The sequence below is a fragment of the Hippocampus bargibanti genome, linkage group LG03 (genome assembly GCF_051943395.1).
Source record: "Hippocampus bargibanti isolate YZ-2025 linkage group LG03, ASM5194339v1, whole genome shotgun sequence".
NCBI classification, from domain to species: Eukaryota; Metazoa; Chordata; class Actinopteri; order Syngnathiformes; family Syngnathidae; genus Hippocampus; species Hippocampus bargibanti.
The window spans coordinates 31781443-31794208 of NC_142736.1; the positions used below are offsets into that span (position 1 = coordinate 31781443).

Below are 12766 nucleotides of genomic sequence, written 5' to 3' on the forward strand. Positions count from 1 at the left end.
GTTACCTAGCTAGTGACTTAGCTAGTTACTTAGCTAGCGACTTAGCTAATGACCTAGCTAGCGACTTAGCTAGTTACCTGGCTAGCGACCTAGCAAGCTACTTAGCTAGCGACTTAACTAGTGACTTAGCTAGCAACTTAGATAGCGAACTAGCTAGTGACCAAGCTAGCGAACTAGCTAGTGAACTAGCTAGAAAAACAAGCTAGCGAACAAGCTAGATAGACAGCTACCTAGATAGCTACCTAGCTAGCTGAATAGCTAGATAGATAGCTAGATAGATAGATAACTAGCTCGATAGCTCGATAATAATAACAATAATAATAATAATAATAATAATAATAATAACTTTGTCAGCAAAGTTTGCTGACGAAGTTTCTTGGATAAGAAGAGAAACGTCCGACACCTTCAAAGTACATATGACGGCTGAAGAAACCTTTTCATCGATGGACCACTCCTGTGACTGAGAGCTTACAGACGTAATAATAATAGTAATAATAATAATAACAACAACAACAACAACAATAATAATAATAATAATAATAATAATAATAATAATAATAATAATAATAATAATAATAATAATAATAATAATAATAATAATACATTTCATTTATAAACTCTCAAGGACACTTTACAGTCACAGGATATTTTTTCTGCGAGTGAGCAGCGGCAGCCACACGCGCAAGTGTTCACTCAACGTAAGTAAAAAACAAAATAACAACAAACAACAAAAAAATAATAACAAATAATATGACAACACCAAGACAGAGAGTCATTCATTCTTCTGCACTGACAGACAGACAGACAAGAGAGACTTGCTAGCTAGCTAACTAGCTAGCAAGCTCGATAGGGAGATAGATAACTAGCAAGATAGATTTTTTTTTTTCCCTTCTCTCTCATGAATTCACCATTTTGGCATTTCAATGTTTTTGTTTGACCACGTGAACTCTCACCCGGCTAAGGAGGATGTCCCCTATCCGGTGGACAATGACGCCACGCTCCGAGCGCCCGCCCTCTGCCTGACTTTCACGCTTCCTTTCCAGCAGGTGGAGGAGAAGCTGCGTGTGGAGCTCCAACAGCTCATCCAGCGCGGGGAAAAGCCGCTCGAGGGTCTGCGGCTCCAGTTGGAGCTCCTTCTGTAGGCCTTTGCTGTACACCTCTGACATGATGCGAAGCGTGCGGATGTGGTGCATTTCCGTCTGCATCAACTCTGCCGTATAGGAAATGATGTCATAAATGAGTCAAGAATTGATGAAATTCACAATGTTGAGAGGTTGGGAACGAAACTAGTACAATGCTAAATTGATGTATATTGCACATAATACAGTGATACCTTGGCTTACGAACTTAAATGGTTCACAGACAAAGTGTGTAAGGCAAAAAGTGTGTATCCCAAAAATTAATTTCCTATAGGAAACCATTAAAATGAGAATAATCCGTTCCAAAGCCCCCATAAAACATCATTTTCTACTTTCTAATTTTCCAAGCCTTAAAACGACACAAAATATACCTTATTTAATTTATAATAAATGTGATATGGTATTATAATTAAAGAAATAAACTGTACTGTATCATAAAGTGGTTTTATTGACCTTTGTGATGGTCGTCGATGGCTTGATGGAATGGAGTGGCCGGTTTCCTCAGCATTAAACACTTGATGAGGAACGTAGCCTTCTTCTTTCACCATCTTGAGGAATGATCCCTTCTAGGTGCTTTCTCTGCCATCATTTTACCTTGTTCCTCATCAATTGTGTTGTGTTTAGCTGGGTTGATAGCTTTTACCATCAAGTGTAGAGATGGGCTGTGCGTGTTATTTGTGGAGCCTGATTGATGCGAATTTTAACCTTGCAGTCTATACTCTACCTTTGAACTATCAAAGTTGAAAGTAGTCCAAATGTCAGTTTTCTATCCATTTTGTAACTCTCCCTCTGTCCTCTGCCCGTCTCTTTGTTTAAACCACCTCCCCTCACTGCTGCGTTCTTGACCAATCACGTGGCTTTAACCGAAGACTGGGCGTGGGGAATAGAGGACCAAAACAAGCCGGCTGCCATTTTCTTATAGGAGAACGGTTGTTCGAGAACGACACATCACTCATTGAGGCAGCTCCGTGTGTATCCCGAAAAATAGTTTGTATGCCAAGGTAAAATTTTCATAAATGTAACGTTCGTAAACCAAAAAGTTCGTAAGCCAAGGGGTTCGTAAACCGAGGTATCACTGTATATATAGTCCTAAAATTCAATATTCTGTGGGTCCTGCAATTTGAGTGAAAATGACAAAACCTACTGCACTGGAGTGGACACATTTTGTCTGGCAGTGAATGAGTTAATAATAAGCTTGACAATTTTGTTGTGATATGTCCCTGCGTTTTTCATTTTTACATAGTCGTTGTCCAGGTAAACATTTGAAGTCACACGTTTATCTTTCATATTGTTTGTACATGAATGGGGTAGTGTAATGGGAGTACCGTAGATGACGTCCTGCCTCTTGACCAGATTGCGGTCCAGCTGCTGGAGGTACTGCTGCTCCACGCCTAAACTCCACGAGTCGGCCTCCATCTCCTTGGCATCGCCTTCAAACTCGCCCATCAGCTGGCTGTCCATCATCTCCGTCCCTGCACCAGAAAAATCTTAATGTGACCATCTGTTTTTTTTTTTTTTTTTGTTTGGTCCATTTTATGAATAGAAGTCACATAAAGGCATCATAACGGGTCTCCATTTATTTACATGGTTGCGATGGTATGTAATGACCTTCATCAGTAAGTGATTCCATGGACTCTGTGACCTGATTTGTCCTGTTGAGCGAGTCAGTTGACTGGGAAAGATAGCGCAGGCCCCTGATGGGAATCTCGTCAAACACTGGACTACACAGACACACACACACACACACACACGCGCAATAAAGTCAATGAACGCATATTATCAACTGATGCAGTTATTGCGGAAATCGTCCCCCGCTTACTCACCCGGCAATGTTGCTAATGGAAAGACTTTTGGACAGGTTGTTGCCATGGAAAGGCATGAGGCTGGTGTGGCGGCGCGACTGCGGCATAGTCAGAGACAAGTGGTCCTCTGGGGACAAAATGGCTGACCAGGGGCGTTCCCGCGTCCCGCATGCTGAACAGGAAGGGAAGCAAAGCGGTCAATTTGTGCCTGAAACATTACAAGGGGTCTAGAAGGCACCCCAGAGGAACTCCTTTTAGCTTTCTGGTTTAGAGACTTAATAAATTATACCACTTTCTGACTACCACTCACTGTTATTGGTGCAAGAAGATTATATTCAAAACAAATGTACGATAAATGAAATGAAGTAAAATAAAGTTGCAAAAGTCAAACTGTTGAAGATCTCAAAATAGCTCAACATTTCTATCTCTATCTATCTATGCATCTATCCATCCATCCATACATCTTTCCTTCCTTCCGTTCGTCTATCTAGCTGGGTAGCTTGCTAGCTATCTCTGTCTCTCTCTCTCTCTATCCATCTAGCTAGCTAGCTAGCTATCTCTCGCTCTCTATCCATTCATCCATCTAGCTGGGTAGCTAGCTAGCGATCTCTTTCTCTCTCTCCATCTCTCCATCCATCTATCTATCTAGCTGGATAGCTAGCTAGCTATCTCTCGCTCTCTATCCATTCATCCATCTAGCTGGGTAGCTAGCTAGCGATCTCTCCCTCTCCATCCATCTATCTATCTAGCTGGATAGCTAGCTAGCTATTTCTCGCTCTCTATCCATTCATCCATCTAGCTGGGTAGCTAGCTAGCGATCTCTTTCTCTCTCTCTCTCCTTCTCTCTCTCTCTCTCTCTCCCTCTCCATCTCTCCATCCATCTATCTATCTAGCTGGATAGCTAGCTAGCTATCTCTGTCTCTCACACTCTCTCCATTCATCCATATATCTAACTATCTGGGTAGCTAGCTAGCTATCTCTCTGTCTATCTATCTATCTATCTATCTATCTATCTATCTATCTATCTATCTATCTATCTATCTATCTATCTATCTATCTATCTATCTATCTATCTATCTGTCTGTCTGTCTGTCTGTCTGTCTGTCTGTCTGTCTGTCTGTCTGTCTGTCTGTCTGTCTGTCTGTCTGTCTATCTATCTATCTATCTATCTATCTATCTATCTATCTATCTATCTATCTAGCTGGGTAGCTAACTATCTAACTATCTAGCTCGTTAGCATCTATCCATCTGGCTCATTAGCATCTATCCATCTAGCTCATTAGCATCTATCCATATATCTATCTAGCTCGTTACCATCTATCCATCCATCGATCTATCGAGCTATCTTTCTACCACTTCTGTAGACTTGACATTTGTTTCACACGTTGACATTACAGGCATGTAAAATTTTGATACATGATCCACGACTGCACGTTTGAAGGCACTTTTGAAGATATGTTTGATGCTTGCAACTTACATTTGTTCCTCATGGTGACACCGGGGAAGGAGCTGGAATCTGGCATTGTGTTCAGATGCTGCCTGGGCAACTGGCCAGCGTTAAAAAGATCAGAAAAAAACGAGAGAGACAGACAGACAGACAGACAGAGCGTCAGTATTGGTCAACAGGACAACACATCAGAGAACTTTATTTTTTACCTTCATCTTCACCTTGGCACAAACGGCCAGACCGTCCCTGCATCCCTTGTGCACGCAGGCATTGCAGTCTGGAAAGAAAAAGTGGGAGAACGACAGATTAAAAAAAAAAAAAGGTGTGGTGGATGGAAAACCGACCCTGTAATGAAAAGCAGATTGTGGTGCGTGATGCAAGACAGGGTAATAATGGGGGATTGGGGGTAGGGGGTGTGGGGTTTCTAAAATGGCTGAAAAACACAGCCGTTGCTTTGCATGGGAAAGTTTCTCAGTCATCGGGAGATTGCCAAATTGTGATTTGGTCTGGAGTTTGGAGGACAAACATACTCTTGTTTCCAATGGAGACTCATACATCATCTCTCCCTCTAACGCTACTATTGAAAAGTGCTAAAAAGGCACACTTAGAGAGGATTTGACTGAACGAAAATCACGTAAGTTCCTGTCGCCCGAGTTCACGTGCTAGTAACATCCTTCATACTGCCTGTAAAGTCTTTGGATTCAGTAAATGGCAACGACACAGGCGGCGGAAAAAAGTCGGCCTGACATTGCTTACATATACAGTGATACCTTGGCTTACGAACTTAATTGGTTCCCAGACAGAGTGTGTAAGGCGAAAAGTGTGCATCCCAAAAATTCATTTCCCATAAGAAACCATTAAAATGAGAATAATCCGTTCCCAGGTCCCCATAAAACTGAATTTTCTACTTTCTAATTTTCTAAGCCTTGAAACTACGCAAAATATATCTATATCTATCTATAATATAATAAATGTGATATGGTATTATAATGAAAGAAATAAACAGTACAGTATAATAAAGTCGTTTTATTTACCTTTGTGATGGTCATTGATGGCTTGATGGAATAGATAGCATTTTGCATAAAGTGTCTCAAGGAGCTCTGGGTTGTACATCTTCTGAAGTTGTGATATTGCAACAGCAACAGATGCAAGCAAGACACACTAGAAACATCGTTAATAGCTGGTTCCCTTGCTTGTCTTTTCATTTCAAATTGAACTGATGGCTAGTGTGGGTTATTTGTGGAGCCTGATTGATGGGAATTTTAACCTTGCAGTCGACACTCTGCCTTTGAACTATCAAAGTTGAAACGAGTCCAAATTCCACTGCTTCCTATCCATTTTGTCACACTCTGTCGTCCGCCTGTCTCTTTAATGTTTAAACCACGTCCCCTCCCTGCTGCATTCTTGACCAATCACATGGCTTTAACCGATGACTGGAGGCGGGGAATAGATGACCAAAACAAGCCGGCTGCCATTTTCTTGTTCGGAGAACAGGCTCGTTCGCGAACGACACATCACTCATTGTGTGCATCCCGAAAAATAGTTTGTATGCCAAGGTAAAATTGTCATAAATTTAACGTTTGTAAACTGAAACGTTTGTAAGCCAAGGGGTTTGTAAACCGAGGTATCACTGTATGAGGCGCACCGGACTATAAGGTACACCTCCAAAGAATGAAAAAAGTTTTTAAATACTGTATTTTATAAATAGATAAATGTTTTCCAAATATAAGGCACACCACATGTTGTGGCTCAATATTACTTAATACACATGTAAGGTGCACCTGTGGAGAAGGTGGAGGGAAGAAAATCAAGGCTTTTGGGTGCGCCTTATACACCGGAAAATACGCTATACATTAAAAAAAAACATTTTTGTATATTAATTTTGTTATTATTGTGGTCACAGCATTATTTAGTATTTTGTGTCATTACCGTGTTTTTATGTACTTTTTTTGTTTAATTTGTAAGTGTTTAATATGCCACATTTTGCTTTTTTGGGGTACTAATTTTGTTATTATTGTGGTCACAGCATTATTTAGTGTTTTGTGTCATTACTATGTTTTTATGTACTTTTTTTGTTTAATTTGTAATTGTTTTAAATGCCACATTTTGCTTTTTTGGGGTACTAATTTTGTTATTATTGTGGTCACAGCATTATTTAGTGTTTTGTGTCATTACCGTGTTTTTATGTACTTTTTTTTGTTTAATTTGTAAGTGTTTAATATGCCACGTTTTGCTTTTTTGGGGGTACATCTTTTCCCACCTTGCAAATGATGCCACATCATGCCTACGATTACTCAATGTCCCGTGGCCATTTTCTCCTCTTAAATGATTTTACGAGAGCTTTTTTTTTTATGAGTTCTTGCATGGGCAGGGCCTGCACATTGCCTTCAGCTCACACAAAAGAGCAAGTGTGTGAAAGTCTTCCAGGTCTGCATCTGCCTGGAAACACCCTCAGAAAACAAATATGAGTAGAAAGCTGCTTTCTGCTTTTTTTTTTTAGACTGTTGCGCCAAAATCTTGCGCAAGTGGTGACATCGTCTTTCTTCCTTTTCGTTGCCGCCTTCGTCACAAAAAACACATTTGTGATTAATTTTGCAGCTGTTTTTGGAAACCATCAGCCAATACATAGCTAATGATTCTTGCGCACCAATGTTAATTTTTTGTTGGCTGTAATGTAAAAGAAAAAAGTAAATAGACGATAAAATACTATAATACATTACATATGGATTTATATAGCGCTTTAACAACAGCTGTAACAAAGCGCTTAACATGGCCAGCTATCATATACAAGAAATAAAGCAGTCACAAAGATAGTAGAAAGCACCAGGGAGTGAAACCAATATCAAGACGGAATCATGCTGAGTCGAATGTCATAGAGTACTATTTAAATACAATATACAAAAAAAAAAAGATCAATGCAACAAAAAATATTTGAGTTAGAGGTGTGTGTGTTACTTCCAGGTTGGGTGAATGCTGGCACATGTGGCTGCCGCTGCTCACCCGCAGAAAAAAAAAATCCAGTGACTGTAAAGTGTCCTTGAGAGTTTTGAAAGGCGCTTATACATGAAATATATTATTATTATTATTATTATTATTATTATTGTTATTATTATTATTATTGATGATGATGATGATGATGATGATGATGATGATGATGATTATTATTATTAAAAATATTTTAGTGAAATAAAAAAACACCTGAAAGACATTAAAATAAAAAACAAAACAAAAAAATACAATGTATTATTATTATTATTATTATTATTATTATTATTATTAAAAATATTATAGTGAAATAAAAAAACAGACCTGAAAGACATTTAAAAAAATACAATACAATAATGTATTATTATTATTATTATTATTATTATTATTATTATTATTAAAATATTTTAGTGAAATAAAAAATCCCACCTGAAAGACATTAAAATAAAAAACTAAAAAAATAATATTTACCATAATGTATTATTATTATTATTATTATTATTATTATTATTATTATTATTATTATCATTAAAATATCTTAGTGAAATAAAAAATCCCACCTGAAAGACATTAAAATAAAAAACTAAAAAAATAATATTTACCATAATGTATTATTATTATTATTATTATTATTATTATTAAAATATTTTAGTGAAATAAAAAATCCCACCTGAAAGACATTAAAATAAAAAACTAAAAAAATAATATTTACCATAATGTATTATTATTATTATTATTATTATTATTATTATTATTATTATTAAAATATTTTAGTGAAATAAAAAATCCCACCTGAAAGACATTAAAATAAAAAACTAAAAAAATAATATTTACCATAATGTATTATTATTATTATTATTATTATTAAAATATTTTAGTGAAATAAAAAATCCCACCTGAAAGACATTAAAATAAAAAACTAAAAAAATAATAATTACCATAATGTATTATTATTATTATTAAAATATTTTAGTGAAATAAAAAATCCCACCTGAAAGACATTAAAATAAAAAACTAAAAAAAATAATATTTACCATAATGTATTATTATTATTATTAAAATATTTAGTGAAATAAAAAATCCCACCTGAAAGACATTAAAATAAAAACTAAAAAAATAATATTTACCATAATGTATTATTATTATTATTATTATTATTATTATTATTATTATTATTATTATTATTATTATTATTAAAATATTTTAGTGAAACAAAAAATCCCACCTGAAAGACATTAAAATAAAAAACAAAAAATAATAATTACCATAATGTATTATTATTATTATTATTATTATTATTATTATTATTATTATTATTATTACAAATATTTTAGTGATATTAAACAACGTGAAAAAAAGTGAAATAAATTCAATACAAAAGATAAACATACAACAGAGGGTTAAAATAATGGGGGGAAAATCAGTCAAGTTAAAAATAAATAAATATAAAGAAAGAAAGAAAGAAATAAACATACATACATACATACACACACGCACGCACACGCACGCACACACGCACACACACACACGCGCACACACACACACACACACACACACATATATATTCAAGTAAGTGAAAATATAAATAAAAAGAAAACTATGGATGAATGGCAGATAGATGAACATGTGCAAACTGCACACAGGGGCAAAGGTGCTAACCTTCCCACAATAACAATTAAAGGTTTTATCCGAACACCTCCACCTCAGAAGTTGAGCTCCATTTTAACCATGAAGGCATGCAACTCGTGGGTGGGATCTCATTACATTGCGTAAGGGGCGACACACAAACAAAAAAAAAAGCCCCAATGAGGACATGTGGTGCTACTTACACGTGCACTGGAAGAGCTCCTTGTTGCTGAGGACCTTATTACACTGGAAGCAGTGGGAGCACGGTGGCGCCTGGCTGGCGCTTATTGCGGCAAAGTGGTGCCCGTTGACTGCCTTTTTCTCCTTTTCCTTGGCCTCCTTCTCCTTTTTGTCCCTCTCTTTTTCCTGCACAGGTGGAGCACAATGGCAAACAAGCAAAAAATGTGATTTTTGAGAATGACAGTAGAGGGGGAAAAAAATGCTTCAATGAATGGAAATTCCTCGTCGGAATCCAACTGAGAGGATTTATAACCGCCCCGACGGGGAGTCCTGGAGAATTAAAGGACAACCGACACCATTTTTTTGGTTTCCTAACTGACATCAGAAAAACGTTTTATAGCATCTAAAATACCCAAAACACGCAGGTTGATATTTTTTTAGTCAAATGCAAAGCACCAATAAAAATGACTTAAAGTACTTCAAAATGACCACGGAAACGGCGAGTTTCAGAATGTCCCGCCCCCTTGCTCGTGACGTCACGTCAGTGCGTCGCCTTGCTCCAGGATCAAAACAATGGCTTCAGATTTGGAGAACATGCTTTCTAGTTACTCACCCAGTTATTAATGTGATTCAAATAGTTCTGAAGAGGAAAGCATACATGTTTGCAATCGATTAAAGAAGTTCTTACGGATCTATTTGAGCCATCAGGACTCCAATGTAGCGTCCTAGAAAATGCATAAAATAATAATAGATAGCCAGAAGCTAGATAGCTTACAGCCAGCCAGCTAGAGAGCTAATAGCTATCCAGCTAGCTAATGGATAGCTCATAAATAGCTAATTGATAGCCAGATAGCCAACAGCTAGACAGCTTACAGCCAGCTAACTAGATAGCTAATAGCTATCCAGCTAGCTAATGGATAGCTCATAAATAGCTAATTGATAGCCAGATAGCCAAAAGCTAGACAGTTTACAGCCAGCTAACTAGACCGCTAATAGCTATCCAGCTAGCTAATGGATAGCTCATAAATAGCTAATAAATAGCCAACAGCCAGCCAGCTAGAGAGCTTAAAGCTAGCCAGCTAGCTAATGGAGAGCTAACAAGTAGCTATAAATAGCCAGATAGCCGCTGGCTAGTTAGCTTTCTATGTATTTGAGTTACTTCCGGGTTGGGTGAACGCTGGCGCATGTGGCTGCCGCTGCTGACCCACAGAAAAACTTATCCTGTGACTCTAAAGTGAAGTTTTGAAAGGCGCTTAGAAATGAAGTGGATTGTTATTATTATTATTATTATTATTATTAAGAGCTGCGTGACAAGATTCTTGGCGAGGTTTCGATGCTCACTGTGCACAAGTTTTAACGTGAAGTCTCAGTGACCAGATTTTGATTCCCCACCCCTGTAAATTTCTCATTCCTTCTGAGATTTGTGCCAGAAGTTGTTGCCTCGTTAACTTGAGCTATGGAAACTCTGCCTCGTCGATTTCCTTTGGGTTTGGGATGCTATGTGACGTCAAGCCGTGAGAATAGCGGCTCTTGTTCTTCTCCACATCACTTCATCGGAATTGCAACGGCTGAAACAGCGAAGGGATGACGTCATCCTTCTATCTGACTGTGTATATAACAGTGGGGGGGAGTGGGGGGAAAAACTAATTCCCAGACGGAACATCTCTGTCAGCTGTCACACTTCCCGGGAGGAGACCGGAGTCATGTTACACTGTCATTCTGAACCATTGCCGACAATAGGGACCGCTATGTAGTTTTTACGATGCCCTTTATGTTTTGTGTGATACCATGGCTTAGGAACTTAATTGGTTCCCAGACTGTGTGTAAGGCGAAAAGTGTGTATCCCAAAAATTATATTCCCATAGGAAACCATTAAAATGAGAATAATCCGTTCCTAGGTCCCCATAAAAACCAGCATTTTCTACTTTCTAATTTTCGAAGCCTTAAAACTACACAAAATATATGTTATTTTATGTATAATAAATGTGCCATGGTATTATAATTAAAGAAATAAACTGTACTGTATAATAATGTTGTTTTATTTACCTTTGTGATGGTCGTTGACGGCTTGATGGAATGGAGTGGCCGCTTTCATCAGCATTAAACACTTGATGAGGAACGTAACCTTCTTCTTTCACCATCTTGAGGAATTCTGGGTCGATAGCTTTTTGCATCAAGTGTACAGATGGCTTGTGCGGGCCTGATTGATGGGATATTTTAACCTTGCAGTCTACACTCCGCCTTTGAACTATCAAAGTTGGAACTCGCTCACTGTTGTCTGCCTGTCTCTTTAATGTTTAACCCCTCCCGGCCCCCCTCACTGCTGCATTCTTGACCAATCACGTGGCTTTAACCAAAGAGTGGGTGCGGGAAAAACAGGCTCGTTCGCGAAAGACACATCACTCATTGAGGCAGCTCCGTGTACGAAAAAAAGTTTGTATGCCAAGGTAACGTTCATATGCCAAGGTAAAATTATCATAAATGTAACGTTCGTAAACGGAAAAGTTCGTAAGCCAAGGGGTTTGTAAACCGAGGTATCACTGTATTTAAATGAGACTATATCAGACTTGATATTAGTTTTACTCCCTGGTGCTTTCTACCATCTTTGTGACTTCTGTTTCCTGTGTATGATAGTTGTTTATGATAAGCACTTTGTTACAGTTTTAGCTGTTGGTAAAGCACTAAAAAAATCAAGATGTACTGTATTGTAAAGGTGACTCAAAAATGCCAGCCGACTTTAATTTTGGGGACATGATTTGAGTTTACATTATTTTCAACTCCTGACGGTCGGACCATTTCGAAACTTGCACTTCCTGCCACAACCATTGACTGACAATGAAAGACGTCAACAAGTCTGATACGAGACTATGGGTTTTCCATTTCAGAGACAGTCGAAGAGCAGAAAGAAAAAAAAAACACAAGGCAATACATTTAAAAACACTATGAAAAGCCCGAGAGCTCCAATGGAGAGGTCAGTACAAAAAGCATGAAAAGTCAAGTCGCCCGGCACCCTCATAGCATGAACACAGTCATCCCCTACCTGATGCCAGCCCTTCCACCTCCTCAGCGAGAAGCCATGGCTCCGCATTAGCCTCCTGCATGACATCGCTGAGTGGTGACGGTGGCTACAAAAAGCAGCAGCGAGACGCCATTGCGCCGAGTGACAAAAAGGAAGTGAGCCTGACACTTCTGCAATGAACCCCTTTTTGCTGTTGCAGCTATGACGACACCACCGCTGTCAAAAGCCAGTTTTTGCACATGGCGGCTTGTGAGGTGGCCAGTCTCTTGAAAGAAAAAAATAGTATTGGTAGTGTTGTGTCGCGAGTGGTGCGTCCATACGATCAAAATGGTGGATGAGTTGGGAGTTTATCCTAGTTAAGATTTGGTAAAAGAAGCTGGATGCACCCTGGACAGGCTGCCGATCAATTCCAGGGCACATACAGACACTTATTTACGCTTATGGATAATTGAGAGAAGGGCTCTCAGACTTAGAACCCGGAGGCCCATTGGCAGCCTCATGCATATTTTGCAGTCAACATCAGTTTAATGAACATTTTTTTTAATCACCGTTTGTCTACTGTAGTTCA

At 38.2% G+C, this 12766-nt stretch overlaps 1 protein-coding gene across 7 annotated transcripts in view; it reads right to left on the minus strand.

Moving 5' to 3' along the window:
- akap13a (A-kinase anchoring protein 13a) overlaps nucleotides 1-12766 on the minus strand; it is a 121418-nt gene that overhangs the window by 21472 nt on the left and 87180 nt on the right. For 6 of the 7 annotated variants that reach the window (XM_088993093.1, XM_088993094.1, XM_088993091.1 and 3 more), the window contains 7 exons: nucleotides 9203-9365; nucleotides 4598-4665; nucleotides 4419-4488; nucleotides 2963-3113; nucleotides 2724-2860; nucleotides 2465-2611; nucleotides 954-1210 (listed from right to left, as the gene is read on the minus strand). In XM_088993093.1, the coding sequence (XP_088849219.1) occupies nucleotides 954-1210; nucleotides 2465-2611; nucleotides 2724-2860; nucleotides 2963-3113; nucleotides 4419-4488; nucleotides 4598-4665; nucleotides 9203-9365 (993 nt within the window). The remainder of the gene's footprint in view (nucleotides 1-953; nucleotides 1211-2464; nucleotides 2612-2723; nucleotides 2861-2962; nucleotides 3114-4418; nucleotides 4489-4597; nucleotides 4666-9202; nucleotides 9366-12766) is intronic. The other variant, XM_088993089.1, reaches the window with a different exon arrangement.